Source organism: Scyliorhinus canicula, chromosome 19 (genome assembly GCF_902713615.1).
Source record: "Scyliorhinus canicula chromosome 19, sScyCan1.1, whole genome shotgun sequence".
NCBI classification, from domain to species: domain Eukaryota; kingdom Metazoa; phylum Chordata; class Chondrichthyes; order Carcharhiniformes; family Scyliorhinidae; genus Scyliorhinus; species Scyliorhinus canicula.
This window is the reverse complement of record NC_052164.1, coordinates 23,028,651-23,052,902: the sequence shown is the minus strand read 5'-3', so window position 1 is coordinate 23,052,902 and position 24,252 is coordinate 23,028,651. Positions and strand designations below refer to the sequence as shown.

The window sequence follows — 24,252 nt, the reverse complement described above, 5'->3', positions numbered from 1 at the left end:
GTACTTCCTGTATATTCATTTAACTGAGGTTGGTGAAGGTGGTTTGCAGGCCTCTCCCTCTGAGCTGTTCATTAGGGTACTTGTCTAAATTATGATTGTTATTACAAATTCTGGTTAAGTTAAAATATCCAGTACATTTTTGTGGATTTTCTGCTGTTGCTTGCTTTAATTCTTTTAGCTGTAACCCTTTCCTTGGACAGGTTCGAATGGCAGCACAGTCCTGGTTTTCAGTACAGGCTTAATGCTGAATGTGATAATGTCGAGCCCCTTGTCCATTAAACAGAACTGCGCAAATACCATTCCAGGGAATGTGTAGTTGAACGCTCAGTTGATTATGAGGTGTTGGGGGAATGTTAGTAGCGTCATCTTCACATGGCAAACCGAGCTAAATATGTGGAGCCGTGCCTGATTCTACCAGTGCTGCACATTGCAGTAGGTTTCGTTTTCAACCCAGACAGAATGGCTCTTGGCAGCTCTGTTTCACTTGCAAAACTCAGAAAGCTTTCGGGCTGTGCTAATGGCTTCTTTTTTTTTTAAATTGATGGTCGTTTTTCCGGTCTGCACATTGCACCCCCAGGCTGTTGTCGGTTCTTAGTTGTGGGTCCACGTCAAACTAGTCTGTAAATGGAGCCTGAACAGTGCCAGTGTTTCACTGAACTGTTAATGGAAAAACGCACATCACCTCACTCAGGTCACTGGACCCAAATGGTGTGATTCCTTAGAATTCAGTGCAGGCTGTGTGACCTTTTGTAATTTTTGCTCGCATTACCTGTGGCAATTTGCTCTCGACTCTCTTTTTTTCTCTCCTCCCGTTCCAATCCACTTCACTCCCTCCTCCAACAAGGCTGCAAAGATGTAGGGGGCGATTCTCCAAAATGGAGACCAAGTGTTCACGCCGTCGTGAATGCCGTTGCGTTTCACGATGGCGCGAAACGGGTGCGGGGATGAATGATTCTGTACTCCACAGGGGGCCAGTATGGCGCTGGAGCAGTTCACGCCCCTCCAGCCTCCCTTCCCGGTGCCAAATGGGCGCCGTGCCAACCCGTGCATGCGTGGGGGACAACTTAAGCGCACCGGCCCCTACGCAACAAGGTGTGGGGGTTCAGGGGCTAGCCGCGCAACAAAGTAGGCCTGGGGGTGGGGTGGGGGGGGGGGTGGAGAGGCCGGCCCGCTGATCGGTGAGCCCCGATCGCGGGCCAGACCCCATCGGAGGCCCCCCCCCCCCCCCCCCCCCAGGGTGAAGGAGCGCTTTTCCCCGCTCCACAGGCCGCCCCCCCGACCCTACGCGCAGAGGTCCCGCCGGCAGCGACCAGGGGTGAACGTCGGCGTGAGACTCTGCCGTTTCTGCGTGGCCGCTCGGCCCATCCAGGCCGGAGAATCAGTGGCCCACAACCGGCGCCGCGCCAAACACGCTGGCGCAAATCGCGGTAAATCTCCGCACCTTGGAGAATTGCGCGCTGGCGTTGGGGCGTCGTGACGCGGTTGCGGTGATTCTCCGGCCAGGCGCGGGGCTCGGAGAATCGCGCCCACAGTGACATGTCAAGTGAGCGGGTAACAAGGTGCAATGGAATACATGGGGGTGCGGTGCAGGCAATATGAGGTTATTCACTTTGGTTAAAAAAATTGAAAAGCAGAATACATTTTTAAAAGTATGAAACTACTAAAGCTTGAAGGAACTGGGTTGTACTCCTATAAGGAACATAGAATAGCATGAAAGTACAGCAAACAAATAGGAAGGTAAATGGCGTGTTGGCCTTTATTACAAGGGGATTGGAATACCGGAATCATTCCAGCATAGTGGTTAGCACAATTACTTCACGCCTCCAGGGTCCCAGGTTCAATTCCCGGTTTGGGTCACTATCTGTATGGAGTCTGCACGTTCTCCCCTCGTGTGTGTTGGGTTCCTCCGGGTGCTCCGGTTTTCTCCCACAGTCCAAACATGGTCAGGTTAGGTGGATTGGCCATGCTAAATTGCCCTTAGTGTTCAAAATTGCCTTTAGTGTTGGGTGGGGTTACTGGGTTATGGGGATAGGGTGGAGGTGTGGGCTTGGGTAGGGCGCTCTTTCCAAGAGCCGGTACAGACTCGATGAGCTGAATGGCCTCCTTCTGCACTGTAAGTTATATGATTCTATGAATGCAAGAATAAGTAAGTCTTGTTCCATTTGAAAAGGGCTTTGGTGAAACTTTTACTCACAGAATGATTGTGTGGGAGAGGGTGTCGGTGGGTTCTCTGTCTTCCCATTAGGAGTTCATACGGTGCCACAACATTTTGGAGTGGAGTTGAATGATTGCTCAGAAGTGCAAGTTGGATGTCATTGTTCTTCTTCAACAATGTTTTCATGGTTTGCACTCCAGGGGCGCACAGTTGTTTTGATATCCATATGTAAGGAAAGATATACTTGCCTTGGAGGCAGCTCCTCAGGAGGAGATTGGGGATTTGAGACCTGTCTGTTGTTTCTCAGGCTCTGCTGGGCAGAAGTACAGTTTGCAGATGACTGTGTTTCACCGCCTGATTGTCATCTGGATCTCTTGATGAAGGCAGCATTCCTGGTCTGTTGGGTTGGGTGAATGATTGCTTTGACTGTGCTGGAGGTTGCACCTATGTGGCAACCAGTGCACGTCTGTTGCATCTCACCATACCATTATCCTTTTGGATGAAGGAAGGGCCATGGAGGTAATGTGTGTTCAACCACTTGGCCGTAGTGAGCTTGGTCTCCCATCCAAACTGGCTGTCCCGGCTGTCTGCTTTGTGACTTTTGTCATAGTTCCACATCTGGCTGGAATGACACTCATCTGCTTTCTTCCTAACCTTGTCCAGGTTCATGTGTTAGGCAGGTTGGCTCGATGTGGACTGCACTCGATGCAGGGAAGTTAGAAACAGACGTCTAACACTGGAGAAGATCCAACACTGTTTTATTCAACTATAGAACTACTATACATATTCAGCTGTGGGTCGACACTATACTGATCTGACTGGTGACCTTGTAGTAGCCTGACCAGACTTACTAGCTACCACATGGTGTTTGCACTTGCTAGCTCGTGGACTCTGACTGTCTCAGTGGCTGGGTCCCGAGAGAGCGGGAAACCTAGTGCCCTCTGGCTTTATAGTGGTAGTGTCCTGTCTGGTGATTGGCTGTACTGTGTTGTGTGCTTACTGGTCATCCTATGTGTCAATCACTGCCTGTCTGCATCTCATTATATACATGAGTGGATATTATGACACAGGTCATCAGCTTTTACTCACGGCATGAGTATGTGGGACAGGGTGTAGGTGGGTTCTCCGTCTTTTTCCCATTAGGGAGTTCACACGGTGCCGCAACATTTTGGAGTGGAGTTGAGCGCTAGCTCAGAAGTGCAAGTTAGATGTCATTGTTCTTCTTCAGCAATGTTTTCATGGTTTGCACTCCTCTTCCAGCTTCACCATTGACTTTAAGGGTATCAGGGTGGACTGACAGTATAGATAAATCAATATGGTGCTGTGAAACCTTTAACATATTCATTGGCAAACTGCAGTCCATTGTCTTGAGCTTACAAGGTCTGAGATTCTATGTGTTGCACATTATCTCCTTCAGCCATGTATTCACTGCTCCAGTTGTGTGACCCTGCAGTTACTTGACTTCTATTCATTTTGAATAGTAGTCTACCACGATCAAGGACATTTCACCAAAGTGCTCCATCCCAAAACGCTCCCAGAGCCTTAATGGAAAGGAAGATGACATCAACTGTTCTCTTGTCTCCTGGCGATGAATAACACAAATAATACAGTTTGCTATCATATCTTCCAGTGACTCTGAGAGACCTGACCACCAAACATAGTGTCTAACTCTGGCTCAACATTTTGTGATGCCCAAATATCCTTGGTGCAATCATTGAAGTATATCGAGTCTTAAAATACTTGGAATTACCACTGTCTTGTCAATGATGAGTAAATCATCAGCTACACTGAGGTGGACTCTCTCTTTAAAGTACAGTGTGAGAATTGGATTATGTGACATGTATGCTGGCCCATCCTTTGACACAGTACTCCCTGACCTTCTGACCTGAGCATGTTCAATTTTTGTGAATCTCTGATTTTGTTCAGTTGCTGAGTTGTTGTTGATAGAGCTGTGGCTGTTGGTGCAAACGTTGCTACCTCTTTCACAAGGACTACATCACCTTGCCCAGGTCTTGCCATTTGGATATGGGACAAGGCATATAGTCCATTGTTTGCCTGGAACTTTGCATCAGACCTCATCAGCCTCAGTCTGAACCGTTGGACTCATGGAGACAGTTTTGCTTAACTCCAGAGAACTTGAGAGTGATACTAAGGGTTTGTGGCCTGTCTTGAAGTGGAGACCAAAAACATAATTTGCAAACTTTTCACAAGCCCATGTAGCAGCTAGTGCTTTGTTCTCTCTCACTGAATATCTTTGTTCGGTCTCTGTCAGTGAAGGAGATATGTTGTGAACTGGTTCACACTTTCCATCTGTTTGTATCGGAAAGAGTGGAGCTGCCAATCCTGTAGAAGATGCATCTGCAGCAATAATAGTGGGTAGCTCTGAGACACAGTAAGCTAAAATATCAGGTGCTATCAGCATCTCTTTGATTTTCTCAAAAAAATCCGTCTTGTCATAACATAGAACATACTGTGCAGAAGGAGGCCATTTCAACCCATCAAGTCTGCACCGACCCACTTAAGCCCTCACTTCCACCCTATCCCCTTAACCCAATAATCCCTCCTAACCTTTTTGGACACTAAGGGCAATTTACCATGGCCAATCCACCTAACCTGCTTCTTTGGACTGTGGGAGGAAACGGGAGCACCCACAGCAGACACAGGGAGAATGTGCAGACTGCACACAGACAGTGACCCAGCGGGGAATCAAACCTGGGGACCCTGGCGCTGTGAAGCCACAATGCTAGCCACTGTGCTACCGTGCTGCCCAATAACATGAGATGATATAGTGGCAATTTGCATTCTCATTTATTTCCCCTCCATTTAGGAATTGTTTTGAGCATCTCCCAGCAGGCGGATTGAGGATCAGGAACCCAGGGTATGCGAAATCCCAGGAGTGAACCTACATTTGACGCTTCATCAAAGGAGTGCATCAATGTACAATATGTGGCTCTTGCTTTGGTGCTCAGTGTTCCATGCCCTTAGCACTAATGTGTTCCAGGTTCATTTAAATCTTCAGGAGGCCGGAGCCTATTGACATTGTGTTGGTGATGTACGTTTTTGTGCAACTCAAAGGACAACTGGCATGGCTCCCAACAGTTGGTCAATATTTGCAGTGAGAGTTAGACACGGTGAGAGATGTACAGCGATCTTTTCTGTTCCCCTTGTTTTGTGGAAATGTTTGTGCTCATCAGGGCAGGCAGTGTCAATGCTGGGGAGAGCTTCACACGTTTTTCTGCTTTAATATCTATCAACATAATATATATTACAAAGCATATCTGCCTTATTGCTAATCTCTGCAACTCTTGTATTCCGACTGTAAAGGTTCAAATCATTATCATTCCCCAAAATTTGTAGGTCTCAATGTGGTTGGCAGATTACTGCTAGGGACTCGTCCATTGAGGACTGATTCAGATTAAGATTAAAACTGGTGCCTTGCATCTGCGAGGGGAATCACAGAATCGTTGAAATTTAGGCAAGGGGGGAGGCTCTTTAGCCCATTCAATCCATGTGAACCGACAAGGGGCGCGATTCAACCAAAACCTTTCTAAAATGTCATTTTGGGCGAGTTTGGCAGGGTGTTTCCTATCAGCCTTTTGGGTGAGATCCTCACCGCTATTCAACCACACTTGGGGCACGATCTAACGGTCTCGTTGCGCCCGACGTGGGACGGGACGAGGCCAGTAAATCTCGCGAGAGGCCTCCCATGATGGGTGGGATCTAGATTTGCATAGTAAAGTGTGCAGTTAAGCACACTTAACTATGTTCATGCCGGAGTTACCCAAGGATCTAACATCGTCACCTTGGAGACTCCAACCGTGCACCATTTAGCACTGTTTTCCACATATTTGGAACAGATATACCGGTATTTGGGAGCGGGGGAGGGTGATGGGGGGTCCCTGGGTGATCAGCTCTGGGCAGGGTGGTACGCTGGCACCCTAGCAATGCCACCTGGGCACCCTGAAAGTGTCACCTTAGTGCTACCCTGGCAGTGCCAAGGTGCCCAGATGGCATCTTGCCCATGTCAGGGATGGGCCCCGGGGGTGCCCTGCCCTTATGAGGTTGGATGCTGCGGCTCGAGGACTCGCTAATTAGTAAGTTGTGGGGGGGACGGTCCTGAGGCCACGATGAGGGGTTCAGAGATCTCTTCTTGTACTGGCAAGCTGAGCTCATTAGTGCAGGAAATTAGCCTAAGTTTGGCCTTGGCAGGGCGCTCCTCACCGGGGCACAGAAATGAAGCAGAGTTCTGTTTAATAGTGGGGTCATTCTCGGTGCTTCAAAATGTTTTCAACACTGGGGAGCTCAACTCGCTAGTGAAATTGGCTCCTCAGAGATTGAGGAGGGGCGCCATTTTGAAATGGTCACTCAGGGTGCCCCACCCACGGGCAGTGTCACCCCCGCACACATGGGCATTACCCCACCCCCCCCAACCCCCTAGGTTTCAGGCCTCCTTTGGCCTCTTCACCCCCTCTTTTGGGCCTCCGCCTTTCAGGACTCCAAGCCTTCACCCCCCCCCCCCCCCCCCCCCCTTCATACCCCCCCTCATCCCATTTTTCATGGGCATGCCCCCCCCCCCCCACTTAAGCCCTAACCCTTGCCAGTGACACCCAGGTGATGCCAGGTGTTGTTGGGCATGGTCCATGTTTGTGTGGACCAGTACTAAACGGGGCCTGGTCCAGGCTTCTCTAGCGAGGCAGTTAGTTCCCAGGCCCCGGGAGAATACGGCGCAAGCATTTTTAAATGAGCCGGATGACTCATTTAAATATGTTAATCTGAGTCTCGCCCCGAGTTGGCGAGATCCAGAACGTGGCATGTCGCAAGGTTCAGATGATTCTCGAGCGAGCGTCAAGAATCTCACGACATTCCTCTCGCGAGATTCATTGCCTCATGGCGTCACCAGGTTGGGCACAACAAGGCCGGTAAATCACGCACAAGTAAACATTGAGCCTAATCCCAATTTCCAGCTCTTAGTCCATACCTTCTGACACTTCCAGTACATATACTAGTGCTTTATTAATGTTATTGTTTCAAAGTAATAGAAGGTAAATTTAAGGTTGGTCACAGTATTAACAAATTCTTCGCTATACAAAAGCGATCACTGGATTTCTCTGGGGGGGGATCTCTGGATGCATGAAGTAAGATGGATTGCGTGGACATCCTCATCCATAAGTACCTTGTGATATGGAATAGATATACATACTTTCATTGGATGGTTTGCAGGCACTTTACTAACTCATTATGTGATGTAAGAAAAAGGTTTTTCACAAGTGTGGTTTGAGTCTGGAAAGCACTGCTGGGAAATGTGGGGGAGGCACGTTCAATTGAGGCATTCAAGAGGGCATCAGATGATTACTTGAATAGAAAATGTATACAGGGGAAAAGGCAACGGAATAGCACTAAGCCACAATGCTCCTTTGGCGAACCGGTGAGACAAAATGGGCTGAATGGCCTTCTGCTGCTCCATATCAGGGACACTTTACAGTGGTTTTATACATCAAGGGCTGGATTTTACAGCAGGGGTATACTGCTCGGGGCGGGCAACATCTTTGAGCAGGGAGTGCCCTCGATGCACAGAGGGCATTGCCGCAATCTTGTCCCACTCTCTTCCTTCCCATCTTTTCACCAAAGTTGTAAAACAGAAAGTCTTTCTGGTCTATATGTCCAACGTATGACAGGAGTGGAGGTGGTCTGAGGGCCTTAAATGGAAAATAATTGGCCACTTAAGTCCTTCAATAGGCTTAAGGGGGGATGGTTGGGTTCGTGGATGCCTTACCCACCCCCACTCTCCTTGTATTATGGGGATGAGGTCTGGGGTGGATGGGAAGGCGGTGGGTAAGCCACCCAACATTTTTGATGTGCCTCCCTGCCTCCCCCCACCCCAAAAAGCTGAAAACTCACCTGGCCAGGAAGGACATAAAATCCAGCCCTATGACCTGGGAATTATTCTTGGTGATATAGTCCCCACTAATTATAATGTCTATACATATAATAGACACTCGCTTATATTGGTTAAAAAGTGATAACTTTATCCACTTGCACTAATATTACAGTGCTTTAAGTAAGCTCCATTTATTTTGGGCAGAAACACCTGTTTACTCGCTAGTTCATACCTTTCTCTTCCATGCAACCCACCTCTACATCCAGTCCTTTCCTCTGGTTTGGAATGTTGCACTCTGCCCTGGTGGCCCTATTCACATTCCGACAGGTTTTAGGCTGCCAGTCATTATTCTCTGCAAGGTTCTTTCCAATTTCTATTCCGCCAGCCTCCTTTGACTGCATCCAGCTTTAAAACAAAAAGAATGTGTATATGTCATCTGTCGCAAATGGGGAAAGATCAACTGAAGCAAAGCTGACGTCTGTTGGCATGAGTTGCTCTTGCCCAGTTGGCATGTACACAATCTTTAACATAAACGTATCCGGTAGGCATAGCAGTCACCCAAGTCTTCTGCTTTCATTGAAGAGGCTGGAAATCAGGGAGCTGCGGATTGCTTATTCCGGAAGGGGACTTGGGGCGGTGGGAGAGAGAAAATAATCAACTTCTTTTTCGGCCTTCCTTCAGTAGCACAGTGGTTAGCGCTGTTGCTTCACTGTCTGTGCAGTCTACACGTTCTCCACATGTCTTTATGGATTTCTCCGGATGCTCCGGTTTCCTCCCACAAGTCCCGAAAGACGTGCTTGTTAGGTGATTTGGACATTCTGAATTCTCCCTCTGTGTACCCGAATAGGCGCCGGAGTGTGGCGACGAGGGGATTTTCACAGTAACTTCATTGCAGTGTTAATGTAAGCCTACATGTGACAATAATAAAATTCTTATTATAAGCAGTGGGAACTATCAGCAGTGAATGTGTCACTTAGCCTTCTGCTACTTCAGCGGAGGTGCTAATCTGTTTGAAAAAAACCTGCATTAAAGAATTCTAGACATTCATCTCCTGTCTCAATGACAGGAATCTCTAAGATGACCCATTCCTAACTAGACATTTGTATGCGGCAAAGATCTGAATTCTTTAAGTGGCCTTAAACAACAAAGAGGGTAGTTCATAAAGGCAACTGATTATTGGTGCACTGAGAAATGTGAATTCTGAGTTCCATTGTGTTCACAGACTGGTAAAGCCTAGTTAGGAATTGGGACAAAGGAGTGTGAAATTCCTGGCCTGTCGCACGCTCCCAAAAAAGGTAATTGGGAAATAAATAACTTGTCATAATCACCTGCCACAAATGGACATAAACATAATGGCTCCATGCCCTCTGATCAGCTCTGATTGATTGCAAAATGTGGCCCTGTTTAAAATATCCTTTCCTTCCACCTCCCCATTACACCCCAAATACAATCACCCTTTTTTAGATTGTCAATTTGTTGCTAAGTTGCAAATTTCCTTCCTGTCTGCTGCAGAGCTGTTATGCAACAGGTGACATAAAATTATATAATGTGCCATGAAAATACTTGCAGCTTCCTGCAGCTAAAGAATTTGTAGGCCAAAGCGTATTCATTTCCTGTCCACCTCTGCTTCCTTCGTAACTTTGGCTCTTAGCTACCATCTCTCGCTTCTTCATTCAAGAAGTGCTAGTCCTCCTTTAGGATTTTGTAAGAAAACAGGGTTGTCCCGCATCCTACAGAGTAAGTGAAAGGAGCCTGCTAAAATAGCTTTTCCTTTTAACCTTTTGCTAGTGTAGTTTTGTCCCCCTCTCTTCTCCTGGCCTTGTCTTAGGAACTGCACACATGATTGAAATCAGGATCTCTATCTGTGGGAGTCTGCATCCCATAACTCATTGCTCAGTGTTGTGAGAGTGCAGATATCACTTTGCATTGCGGCACTTATCCAGAATGTTAATACATAACATTGCTTATTAGTAGCCTGTGTTCTTCAACTGCAGGAGAAAACATTGGTATAACTGTGCAACCAAGTTCTCTTGTGATCAAAGTACATCAGTCTGGAGTACGTTAGAGGAACAGTAGGAAACTACACAAGTAACTTCAGTTAAATAAACCTAAAATTGATTTAGATCCAACCCGAGGTTAATCTATTGCAGTACCATGGTTCAGAATACTTGACGTTGTAATTGATGACTAATGCTGCGCGTTATAGCTCACTAAATTAAGGTCATTTATTTAGTGACATAATGCTATCCGTTTATTGCTTCTATTTTGGCTTTTCCTAAGCATCGCCAAAAAAATCAATGGTGTAATCACGCCCATCATAACTGATGTGATTATGAAGCCCATCCATCAAGTTAGCGTGATTATGAAGCTTGCCATTTTAGGAATTCAGGGCAGTATATCTCACTGACAGTTTGTTTTGTTGTCAGACCTGCCAATTTTTAAGTAATTCTTCTCCTGACAAAATTGGACTTTTCAAAGGTGGCCTTTGCAGGTCATCGCTTATTGACTCTGTGCCCACCGATGTAGGTGGTGGCAGAGGAGAGAAAGGACATGATGTTCAGGCGACAGAAGGTAGAAGAACAAGGGAAGTGAATGATTGCTGATTTAAAATTCTAATTTTCATAATGCAAGGATATGTACACCTCTAAACCCGGTTACTCAGATCCTATTGTTCTTGCAGAAAACCACAGACATCTGTGTATGTTTATTGTGTGCAGAATGTACTGAGGTTTTGCACAGTGTGATGCCTGCAACTTAACATGTAGGACAGCGAGCGTGTTTTTTGAAAGGAAATTGTGGCCTTGTTATAATGGTTTCAAGAATAGAATCCAGTCGTTAACCATCACAGCAGTTTTCAAGATGAGGAATATAACTTGGCGAGCTTGTCCATAGCGACCAGAAATTGTCTTACAATTTCAGCCAATTGCCTCCCTCTGAGCAGGTCAGAGGCTGGGGATTCTGTGGTGACTAACTCACCTCGTAACTCCCCAACGTCTGTCCACAATCTACAAGGCGCAAGTGAAGAGTCAACTGGAATACTCGCCACTTGCCTGAATGTGTGCAACTCCAATAAACACTCAAGAAGCTCGACACCATCAAGGACAAAGCAGCCCACATGATTGGCGCCACCATCAACATTCACTTCCTCCATCACTGACGCACGTAGCAGCGCAGTGTGTACCATCTACAAGAGGCACTGCAGCAACTTTGACAGCAGTTTTCACACTGTGACTTCAACCAACTCGAAGAATCAAGGCAGCAGAGACATAGGGGAACACCGTTACCAGCAGCTTCCCCTCCAAGCCACACACCATCCTGGCTTGGAAACATATCACTGTCCCCTCACTGTCGCTGGGTCAAAAACCTGGAACTCCCCTCCTAACAGCACTGTGGGTGTACCTACACCTGATGGGCTGCAGCACTTCAGGAAAGCGGCTCACCAGCACCTTCTCAAGGGAATTTAGCGATGGGCAACAAATGCTGGGCTTGCCAGCAACGCTCATATTCCACAAAAGAATAAAAAGGGTTAAGCAGGCAGGTGCATGGTACGATATCTTCTATCATTGATGGCACTTCTGATACTTCAGTGCTGCTGAAACACAGCATCAGAGTAGATTATGTTCTCCTGGGATGGCAGTGGTGTTGTGGTATTGTCACTGGACTAGTAATTCAGAGACCCAGTGTAATGCTCTTGGGACATGGGTTCAAATCCCACCAGGGCAGATGGTGAAATTTGAATTCGATAAAAAAAATCTGGAATTTAAGAAGTCCACCAAAAAACCATTGACGATTGTTGTAAAATCCCATCTGGTTCACTAATGTCCTTTAGGGAAGGAAATGTCATCCTTACCTGGTCTGACCTACACATGACTCCAGATCCACAGCAATGTGGTTGACTCTTAAATGCCCTCTGGGATGGGCAACAAATGCTGGCTCGTCCAGCGAAGCCCGCATCCCACGAATGAATAAATAATCCTATTGCAACATTTGAATAAGGGGAGGGAGCACTCCTAATTTGGGCAAAATAACGCTGTAGGTTTAATTATCCCATTGACAGTGGTTATCATCTCTGATATCAGTGAACGATTAGCTACCAGAATCACTGATAGTTTATGAAGAATGAAATGCAGTTAACTGCAAAATATATGTTAGAATTCAATATTTGACACTTTCTCCATCAGTTAAGAACTGACTTCTTGATATTTGCTCTGTGTGACACACCTTTGGGCAACACCGTTGTGCAACTCACAGCCATGAGGGATCCATTCGTCATTCCGTGTTCTGTATTTTTACCAACAGCTGCGGAGGATACCAGAAGGCCTGATGTGTTTTCCTGAAGCTGGGTCATTAAATTAAACTTCTCACAGACACGTGCGAACACACCATGGTAGAGGTTGATTCGGACTGCCAGAGACAGTTTCAGGCAGCTGTATCGGTCATCCAGACCCTGCCAAAAAATGGTGAGTGTGTTTTTCTTAAATTAATGCTAACCTGACGATACTTAAACAGGAATGGTACAGGATCAAGCCCGTTTCATAGTGTTCTTCCCAGTTATTTTCTCCTTTGCCTCACAAACCATTCTTCTCCTGAGAAACCTGCCAGGCAATCTACTGCCAAGCCTTTGCCAATGCTAATCACACTGTAGCGTGGTACAGTGAAGGCTAATTGCTCACTACTTTTGAAGATTGGACAACCAAAGATTTGTCAGCTACTTTCTTTTAAAAAAAAGAACATGCTTATTTCCCCTAGTTTGCATTCCCAAATGTGATGAAAGCTGTTTTGCGCAGCCTTATTTAGAGATATCCCACCCGTGTCCTGTTTATGGAATGGACACAATGTGTACGAAAGACTCTGGGGTGAATCACACTGGGCTTTATCATCCTTCCTGTCCAAAAACAATTAGCGTTTACCCGGTACTTCCCCCTGGTGGCTTGGCTGGAATATGGTGTTTTAGATGAGAAATTGAAGGCACAGATGTTAGTCCAGGGGTGGGCAAACTTTTCCGTGCAAGGGCCACATTCAGAAATTCACAATTCACAAAGGGCCGCATAGTATATTAAGTAAAATAATTACTTCACCCGGTTATGATTCTGGGCATATAGAACATAGAACAGTACAGCACAGAACAGGCCTTTCGGCCCTCGACGTTGTGCCGAGCAATGATCACCCTACTCAAGTCAACGTATCCACCCTATACCAGTAAGTAACCCAACAGCCCCCCCCCCCCATTAACCTTAAAAAAAAATTTTTTTTTTTTTTAAACAATTTTTTTTTTTTTTTTTAATGACTTGGTGGGCCGCAGAAATACCTTTGGCGGGCCGCATGCGGCCCGCGGGCCGTAGTTTGCCCACCCCTGTGTTAGTCCTTTAACTCTGTGATACAGGGTGTACATTGTTGTAGCCTTCATGTGCCAGCAGAGTAGATACTTTGGAATATTGTGAAAGAATTGGGGAGCTGGTGGCATAGTGGTTTTGCCGCTGGGTTAGTAATCCACAGACACAGGATAATAATCTGTGGACCCAGGTTCAAATCCCACCATGGCAGTTGATGGAATTTAAACTCAGTAAAATATATCAAACCATTGGAGATTGTTATAAAAATCCATCTGGCTCACTAATGTCCTTTAGGGAAGGAAATCTACTATCTTTACCTGGCCTCCATGTGGCTTCAGACCCACAGCAATATGGTTGACTCTTAAATGCCCTCTGAAATGGCCGAGCAAGCCACTCAGTTGTAACTGCTAGGAAAACACAAAAGAGGCTAAAACCGGATAGGACCCCCGGTAAGATCCCTGGAATGAAGAACTTGCCGTTTGAGGAACGTTTGAGGGGCGGAATTCAGCCTCTCCCCACGTGGCGTGGGAGAATCGTGGGAGAGCCTCCGACGTTTTTTACGCCCCCCCCGGTGGCCTCCACAGCCTTCTGCGGCAAAGAGTTCCACAGATTCACTACCCTCTGGCTGAAGAAATTCCTCATCTCTGTTTTAAAGGATCATCCCTTTAGTCTGAGATGGTGTCCTCTGGTTCTAGTTTGGGCCCTGGGTTCACCATGCTTTCTGAAGCATTTCCCCATTTAGAAAATAGTCTATGCCTAGATTCCTCCTTCCAAAGTGCATAACCTCACACTTTTCCACATTGTATTTCATTTGCCACTTCATTGACCACTCTCCTAGCTTGTCCAAGTCCTTCTGCAGTCCGCCTGCTTCCTCAATACTATCTGTCCATGGCTTCAGGTTAAACATGGGCAAGGAAATCTCCTGCTGATTGCCACGTACTGGCCACCATCAGCTGTTGAATAAGTACTCCTCCATGTTCCACTCAGAGGAAGCACAGATGGTGGCAAGGGTGCAGGATCTGCTCTGGATGGGAGACTTCAGTTTCCATCACCAGAGTGGCTCAGTAGTACCATCACAGACTGAGCTCCAAGGGGATAAGCGAACCCCAGCTAAATTCCCTGGCACTGGTGCCACCCAGGCACCCTGGTAATGCCAGCTTGGCACCCTTGTAGTGCCAGTTGACACCCTTGTAGTGCGATCTGGGTGCCAGCCTGGCACTGCTAAGGTACCAAGCTGGCAATTTTGTGCACGTCCGTATTGGGACTGGGTTGCCCTGCTTAGGTGAGGGGGTGGTCACGGACCCTCCTATACTACGTTCGGGCACGGGGTGGGGGGAAGGTCGCGGATCATTTTGAGGGCCTTGGATTTTGAACACTATGTAAAAATAGTGTCCCGAGCTCTCGCTACAATGGGGAGTTCCGGTGAGCGGAGCTCTCCACAGTACAAAACAGGCCTATGTGTGGCCTTGGCCGCATGTTCACCGTCAGGCCCCTTATTCAACGTGAGTCGTGTTGAATAGCTATGTCTTTCTTGGCACTGCGAACACCGCGAAGCATGCATGTAAATGTGCTCACTAGGGACTTTATTCCCTTTTGAGAGAATCACGTCTATTGAAAATGGAGGAGGGAGGGGAGGGCTGGCTGACAGTCAAGCATCATCCAATTGGGCAATGAGGTTTTCCAATTGGCATTGGAAGACTCAAGGATGGATGTGTTGGCCAACTAATGGCTGGAGGGTGGGGGCAAGTCATGTGATGGAACCTCCAGGAATACAATTAATCACAGTTGGCACCCCTAAAGGCAAACTAAAGAAAGGGTGCAACCCCGGCACCCGCACGCGATTCTCCCGCACCCCCCAAACCAGTGCGGCGAGATTCACGGCTGGCCGCTGGGAGAATCGCCGTTTGCAACGGGCGAGCGGCAATTCTCCAGCCCGGATGGGCCAAGTGGCCTGCCCAACACGACAGGTTCCCGCCAGCGCCATCCACACCTGGTCGCTGCCGGCGGGATCAGCTCGGGAACGCTGGGGGGGGGAGGGGGGCCGGGGCGGGGGGGATGGGGGGGGGGATGAGGGATCCTGCACCGGGGGGGGCCTCAAAAGGGGTCTGGCCCACGATCGGTGCCCACCGATCGGCGGGCCGGCCTCTCTGAAGGAGGACCTCCTTTCCTCCGCCGCCCCGCAAGATCCATCCAACATCTTCTTGCGGGGCAGACGCGGGGAGGACGGCAACCACGCATGCGCCGGTTGGCGCCGACCAACCTGCGCATGCGCGGATGATGTAAATTTACGCAGCGCCAAGGCCCAGCTCCTAGCCTCCCGGGGGCGGGAGAATAGGGGGCAGGGAGCGGCCTCCGACGCTGGAGTGAAACACTCCGGTTTTCACTCCGGCGTCGGGACTTAGTCTCCCTTTGGGAGAATTGCGCCCAGAATTCCCAGTAAAAGATGATATCAATCTTGTCGCATATGTTAACTGCCTCATAGATATTTAAATAACTCATTGGAAGGCTTGAGGCCTATGAGCAAACTGGAGAAGCATAAAATAAAGCTGCGATCCTCTCGATATTTAACTTTGTAAAATAACTAGGCTTAGCAAACCACTATTTAAATTTTTTAATCTCATGGTAATTAAATTTGATTGGGGTGGGAAGATTATTATTCCTCACATAGGACACCTGAGGGCTGATTAAAATTTAATAAGTACCAGTTACTCCAGTTCTCTTGAGGAAATTGGGCTTTAATGCAGAGCAAGAACGTAGAAAATAGACTTGCCTATTCATGGTTAGGAGGATGTTAAAAATGTCGAGCATTTGATGGGGTTTATAGTGCTGAACCTATCTTCAGTGGATATGAAGTGAGGTGGCTGGAAGCTCAGAGGAGTGCCTGGGCTGAATATCTTTACATTATTTTGTTGTCTCTGTCAGCACCTATAAAAGTGAGCTGTGAAGTTTACCGTGTTGTTAATTAACTCCAAGTCCTGAGCCACTTTTCAATGCTGTGCAGTGGATATATATGAGAGAAGGGTACCCAGTTTCTCCAACGCAAAATTAGTGTTTGTACCGTTGGGCCTTGTACAATTCTAATAGTTACTGTTTTTAATAAAAATATGAGTAAATAAGTCTGCACCTTGCTTATAAACCTGCTTACAGGGAACGTTTACAAGAGGGAAGTGGCCTTTGATGCGATGATGGTTTTGAAAAAATACAATTCTCACTATGGTCACTAAATTGTTGATATTTTGTGCGTGTGTGATCTTAACGTCACAGCATTGAATCAACTGTCAACTGCCGGAGCCAGAGAATGCAACATTAAAAATACTAAAATTCTGAGATTGGGATACTTTCCAATTGACTGCATTCTGAATACATATTGCACTTGCACTCCATTCATTTGTAAACGTTTCTCGTTGGGGCAGCACGGTAGCATAGTGGTTATCACAATTGCTTCACAGCTCCAGGGTCCCAGCCTCGATTCGCGGCTTGGGTCACGTCTGTGCGGAGTCTGCACATTCTCCCTGTGTGTGCGTGGGTTTCCTCCGGGTGCTCCGGTTTCCTCCCGCAGTCCAAAGATGTGCGGGTTAGGTGGATTGGCCATGCTAAATTGCCCTTAGTGTCCAAAATTGCCCTTAGTGTCCAAAATTGCCCTTAGTGTTGGCTGGGGTTACTGGTTAATGGGGAAAAGGAGGAGGTGTGGGCTTGGGTAGGGGGTGCAAGGGTCCAAGGGCCGGTGCAGACTCGATGGGCCGAATGGCCTCCTTCTGCACTGTAAATTCTATGATGAACACATTCACAACAAATGGGTTAGACATAAGGACATAAGAACTAGAAGCAGGATTCAGCAATTCAGCTCTTCGATCTTGCTCCGCCATTCAATACGATCATGGCTGATCTCGGGCGGGATTCTCCCCTACCCGGCGTGATGGGAGTTCCCGGCGTAGGGGAGTGGCGCCAACCACTCCGGGGTCGGGTCTCCCCAAAGGTGGGGAATTCTCCCCACCTTTGGGGGCTAGCCCCGCGCTGGAGCGGTTGGCACCAGAAGACTGGCGCAAAAAACCGGCGCCCCCGGCAGCGGGGCTGGCCGAAAGGCTTTCGGCGCATGCGCCGGCGGTGACATCAGCGGCCAGCTATGTGGGTTTCTCTTCCGCTTCCGCCATGGCGGAGGCCGTGGCTGCCGCAGAAGAGAAAGAGTGCTCCCTAAGCACTGGTCCGGAGTCTGAGCGGGGGGCCCCGATCGCAGGCCTGGCCACAGTGGGGGCACCCCCCGGGGTCCGATCGCCCCGCGCCCCCCCCCCCAGGACCCTGGAGCTCGGTCGCGCCGCCGATCCCGCCGCCACCAGAGGTGGTTCAAACCTTGGCGGCGGGAGAGGCCTCCCAGCGGCGGGACTTCGGCCCATCTGGGCCGGAGAATCGCCGCAGGGGCCTCGCCGATCGGAGTGGCGAGATTCCCGCCCCCGTCAATTCCCGGGTGGCGGAGAATCTCTGCCACTGCGGGGGCTGGATTTTCGGCGGCCCCAGGCGATTCTCCGACCCTGCTGGGGGTCGGAGAATTTCGCCCCTCATCTCGGCCTCAACTTCACTTTCCAGCCTGCTCCCCATAGCCCTTCAACCCATTACTAATTAAAAGTCTGTCTATCTCCTCGAATTTACTCAATGTGCCGGAATCCGCCACATCTGGGGTAGTGAATTCCACAGATTCACGACCTCTTGAGAGAAGCAATTTCTCCTCTTCTCTGTTTTAAATCTGCTACCCCTTATCCTAAAACTGTGACCTCTCATTCTAGATTGCCCCAAAAGAAGAAACATCCGCCCTGCGTCTACTTTGTCAATACTTTTTATCAGCTTATATACCTCAGTTAGATTTGTCCAACTTGAGACAGTACAGGCCTAAACTGCTCAATCTCTCTACATAAACCAAACCCCTCAACTCTGGAATCAACCTAGTGAACCTGCTCTGAACTGCCTCTAATGCAACTACATCCCTCCTTGAGTAAAGGCACCAAAACTGTACACTGTATCCAGGTGCGGTGTCGACTTCAGCTTCAAGCATAGATTGGAGAAGCTGGGACAATTCTCCTTGGAGAAGAAAAGGTTGAGAGGAAATTTAATAGAGCTGCTGAATATCATGTTGGAATAGATAGGGAGAAGTTGTTCCCATAGGTGCAAGAGTCGAGAACCAGAGGGCATTGATTTAAGGTGATTGGCAAAGGAAGTTACAATAATATGAAGAAAACCTCTCTTTTACAATGAGTGGTTGGGTTCTGGAACGCATCGGGCATGATTCAACTAATTAGGAACAAAGTCCCATAGTGAGGCCCTGAAGCAACTCCCCCCCTGAGGCACCCTGCACCCTCCCCATCACCCACAGAGGGCACCACAGCCCCATGGCACATGCACAAAGTATGCCAGAATGTCACCTTGGCAGTGCCAACCTGGCATACTATCAGTGCCCCTACCTGCTGGCAGTACCTTGGGCACCTTGGCAGTGCTAGGCTGGCACCCAGGTAGCACTGCCAGGGTGTCTAGGTGGCACCAGCCATGCCAGCGCCCTGCCCAAACGGCATAGAGCTGGGGGCCTCCAATCCCCTGGGAGACCGCCACAAGTGCCATATCATCTGGTCACCATTTGTGGTGACAAATACCAAACTGAGCTCACCTGAAGTCTCCGAAGATAAGGGGATAAATCCCAAAGCCTCGGGTACCTCGGGAATCTACACATTAAGTGAGACTAGCTGTCTCGGTTTAACATGCAGATTTCCCAAAAAGGTGATCCTGCCCACAATGAGTGGGATTCACATCGCAACGCGTTAGATCTGGCGAGACGTTGCGAGCCAGTAGATCCACGGAGCGAGGTCTCCTGGCTTTTATCGGCCTCGCTGCACTGTAATGAGCTGCTTTTCGGGCGCAGCATGGCCGATGGATCGCGCCCATTGTCTGCAATTATGGGGGAGGCAGATTCAATTATGGCTTTCAAAAGGGCATTGGATCGTTGTCTGAAGTGAAAGAAATTACGGGGAAAAGGCAGGGGAGTGGGACTAGCTCAGTGCAGAGGGCTTGTGGGACATATTGGGCCATGTGGCGGCCTCCTGCGCTGTGAACATTCTGTGACTCTATAATCCATAATAAATGTGGAAGTTGGCATCTCTGGGGAACTGCAAAACAATCCCAATTGGAGGAACAAATAGTGGCCTTGAATGACACCATTCCTTTACATGGGCAAGGCTCCGTTGGATGGTGTGAGGAAATTCATTTTTAAGTTGATGAATTCACTCAAAACTCTTCACTAGCTAGGGGATACTCCTTGTGATCATCTTCACCCTCCTAAAACTGGAAATGCAGAGACTGCAAGTCTGATTTTGATCACAAGGTGTCACCAAAATGTGTTTCAATAGGAATCTAATTCCGCACCTTTGGCCTATGTTTAATAGACAGCAATGGGTGAGGGCTGTGTCTCAGCGGGGTGTCTAAGTTCTTCTGGTGAACTCTTGATATTGAGTGCGCTATGCCAGTCAGTTTAATACATTCACTTTGGGAGCACTGGCAATGATAACTTACCCCATCTCATCACAGCATCACACTAGAGTTTCCGCTGGGAGGAAATTCATGGCGTGACACTGTCAGACCAAAGTGGCACTCGTCCTTTTAAGGACTTTGCTTGCAAAGTAATAACTTCTGTTTTTGCCCCATTCACATTCCTGGCTTTTCTGTTGATCTGACCTGTGGGCCAAGTAAATTGGCGCTGTTCAAGAATCCTGAACCAGAAACTGGACTAGAACTTCTCAAAGTTGGGTGTGAGTTATGATCTAAGTATCCTAATTTACCTTAGGAGTCCTTGGAAGCCGTGAAACCAGTGGGGAAAGGAAGGAGAGTGATGTTTAGCACTTTGAAATACCTCCAAGTGCTTTACAAAATTAAATACTTTTAGAGTATGATTCTGTAGAGAGTAGAGTTTTGTACAGAGGAAAGTAATTGTTGGGCGGAATTTTCTGTTCCAGAGATTAAGTGCTCCCGCCAGCAGAGAATTGGGACTCTGTCCCGCTGGCGTTAGGAGCTTTGCAAAGTGGTATTCACAGGCCTTTGCTTTGGCAAAATAATGCACGGCGGTGATGCATGCATCCCGGGGAAGGGTCCTCGGTCAATCCCTTACCCACAGCCCGAACCCATGCAACCCCTATATCCTTGGGAGACCTTCCTTCTGCATCCTGGCAGCAGCAGAGGGGCATATGGGCAATGGGCTAACAGCTGTTGACCCCGCCGGGTGGGTTCAGCATGCCAAGACTGTGCTTATCCATACTTGCACCGAAGCCCACCCTGGTGAAGTTCCTACTGCTGGGGGTGGAGCGGGGATGGGGGTGTGGGGAGCACGTCTGGAGGAGAGGGGGGTGGTGGGATTGGAGCATAATGTGGGGTGATAGAGATTTGGGCTTCCAACCCATTCATCATATTCAAATGAATGCATATCTGCTGTTTGCATGTTCCCGCCGGGGCTGGAAGCCTGATATAGCCAGCAGGGGAAGACCAGAGATTGGCACTTTGTTTTCGTGCCAATGCAGGATTCTATGTCCAATTGGGATTCCCAATCTTAGCTGCAGGAAGCAGTGAATCCCGCTTGTTATAGAACATAGAACAGTACAGCACAGAACAGGCTCTTTGGCCCTCGATGTTGTGCCGAGCAATGATCACCCTACTTAAACCCACGTATCCACCCTATACCCGTAACCCAACAACCCCCCCCCCCCCCCCCCCTTAACCATACTTTTTAGGGCACCACGGGCAATTTAGCATGGCCAATCCACCTAACCCGCGCATCTTTGGACTATGGGAGGAAACCGGAGCACCCGGAGGAAACCCACGCACACACGGGGAGGACGTGCAGACTCCGCACAGACAGTGACCCAGCCGGGAATCGAACCTGGGACCTTGGAGCTGTGAAGCATTTATGCTAACCACCATGCTACTGTGCTGTTATGTGAGCTGCTCTTCATGGAATGTGTTGGACTCTAAAGTGACACTTAGTGACGGGCAATCAGTAATGATTCAGTGCCATAAAGTTAGATTTCTGACTTTTGAAATGATTCACAACAGGCCAAAATAATTTTTCTATTTAAAATGTATTTCGTGAAGTCAATTGGAAATTCACACAGGAATATAATCAAAATATTTTAACAACCATCAGGGTGTATACATGTTTTTGAAAAATCTATGAGTTCCCTGTGTCTGTTTTCTCCCTGTGTTTGAGGGCACATAGTGGAGTTGGTAAGAGGGGATCTGCAGACCTTCGGAAAGGGCATCAAAACTGCCTGGCATCATCGTGTTGCCAGAGTTATGCATTTATAGATCTCACGCAACCCTCATATCTCTGGAGACAGGTTTGAGACATAGGTCTTGGCTGATATCCTTTTGTTTAAACCCTTTGTGGTATCTCATACCACTGCACAGAATGGGGGGAGAGGTGGGGGGATGTGGTCTGAGGGAAGAATCAGAAAATATGCAGGAGCCAGTAATACCATCTTCAGCATTCACATAGTGACGTGCTGTGTATGATACGGCCGGTGTATGAATCTGACTTGGCGGTCATGCCTTTTGTGGCAAATGCCAATTGTGCTGTCTACTCCTCCCCCCTCACCACACCCCCAAACCCTGCCCCCAAAATGTTCCTCCGTTTTGCTGCTTTGAGCCCAGGTTAGTTTAGAAGTTTGCAGTGGAACCGTGTCAATGCAGAGGGGAATACAGCGAGGAGAGAAACACCTAAACTTTTTGGGGTGTGGATGCATAAACGATAAGTGGTCAATTGTTGCTGGGACTTCTAGAACATCTCTGGCTCCCTGGAGAGATTCTGTGACCTGGAGGTAGCTGAATAAAGAAAAAGCTTTTCCGGACTTAACCCCTTATCACATCTCAAAGGCATCATATAGAGTTATTTGTTATTGTGAAGTACGTAAACACAGGGGCACATAAATAGCAACCGTATTAATGAATAGCTAATGTTTTGCTTTAGTGGCTGAAGGACAAATCTGGGCCATGACACAGGACTCTTGATTGTGTCATGAGATTCTTCGACCCACTTGGAACAGGAAGATGGGGGCTTTTCTCAGCACCCGATCTGAAGGCTTTAATGCAGAATGGAAACATGAGCCTAGGTTCTGTGCTGAAATGGAGTTTCAACCCATAACCATCTCAGTTGAGGTTGTGAGTGCTGTTACACCACCTGAGCCTGAGGTGAGATTTGCTGTGTGCGCGTCGAGCTTGTGCCTCGCAGTTCTTGGAACTTCTTAGGAAAGGAACAACGGTTTTTACTGCCAAAAACATCCTGTGCAGCTCATGTGATGCTACGTTACAAAGGTGGATTACAAAAATCACATGAGGGAGGAGTGGGAGAACAAAATGTGATTGTAAATCCTTCATGAAAGGATAAATACCTTTTTAAGAAAAGAAAATTGGCGGTTCTTTTCTATCTGCTGTCCAAAGCGGTGTGAGTTTGGGCCAGTGATCACAGATAAAATTACACTTGAATTCCCAATCGAAGCTCAATTTTTAAAAGCCCAAAGATCACTATTTCCAAGAGCAGGAAGGTGGGGTGGGGTAGTGGGAGTCTGTTACTGAGGCCTGTAACTCCGCGTCTCCAACTGCTAAGTAATTTAGTTTCTCATTTTTGTGATAAAACTTATTTTTGTTTGATTGTTTTGTGCCATGGATTCTCATATTTGCACAATTGTGTAATCAAGCATCCCAGTCACTCACCCATTGATTACCATGACAACCGAAAATAAGAGTATGCAGATTGCTATGCTACTCACTTGAATGTGAGACACTTTTTCTTTCCATGCCCTGGTTCTATAATGTGCTCCCCAGTGAGTATACCTAAAATGTTCGCCACTACGGTTACAAATCTGGTTCATTCTCCTCCACATTGCCAAGTAGTGTGAATTGAGAGTTTAAGTGCCCAAGTATTTGATTACCAGCTTGAGGATATTCCCAGTCCTGTAACGTGTATTTTCGTGCCTTGGTTGGTGGAACTGCTGAGTGGAGTATTTCACAGCCTTGAGGAGTAAGTATATCTAGGCCCAGTTGGCATGGCTCAAATTTATTTATTTATCAACTTATTAAGCAGACACGGATCAGTGTTATTGGCAACTATGGAATCCTTGAGCTTGAATTTGTCTTCCCTTCTGTCTGATTGGTGCCAACGAGTGGGCCTGTCAGTGGGAAACAGAATTTTTAAAAATTCACCATTTACCATTCACCATTTTTGGTGTAGTTTACATGGGCTTCAGCGTGAAGTTGATTTAGTTTACATTGATTTCAGCAAAGCCTTTGACAAGGTCCCACATGGGACTCTTATAAAAAAGGGCAAATGCACAACGGATACAGGGGCAAATGCACATGGGACACAGGGGCAAATGCACATGGGATACAGGGGCAAATGCACATGGGATACAGGGGCAAATGCACATGGGATACAGGGGCAAATGCACATGGGATACAGGGGCAAATGCACATGGGATACAGGGTAACTTAATAAAGAGGATTCAAAATTGACTTAGCTGTAGAGACAGAGGGTGATGACAGACGGCTGCTTTAGTGAATGAAAGCCAGTGTCCAGTGGCGTACCACAGGGATCGGTGCTGGGTCCTATTGTTCATCATTTATATAATCAACTTAAATGACTTTACGGGGGATCAGTAAATTTGCGGCTAACACAAAGATTGGACGGGTGGTTAAAAGTGAGGTTGAGTGCCGTGGGATACAGGAAGATGGATAGACGGGATGGTCAAATGGGAAGAAAAGAGGCAGATGGAATTTAACCCTGAAGAGTGTGAGGTGATACACTTTGGAAAGAATAATGTGACAAGAAAGTATTCAATGAATGGCCTGATACTGGGAAGTTCCGA

At 47.7% G+C, this 24,252-nt stretch overlaps 1 protein-coding gene across 1 annotated transcript in view; it reads left to right on the top strand.

Moving 5' to 3' along the window:
• Window positions 1-24,252, top strand: part of LOC119954509 (acyl-CoA-binding domain-containing protein 5-like) — a 126,113-nt gene continuing 101,861 nt past the window's right edge. The window contains 2 exon segments of the mRNA XM_038779800.1: window positions 1-76; window positions 12,333-12,493. Of these exon segments, the coding sequence (XP_038635728.1) occupies window positions 12,418-12,493 (76 nt within the window). The 5' untranslated portion in view covers window positions 1-76; window positions 12,333-12,417.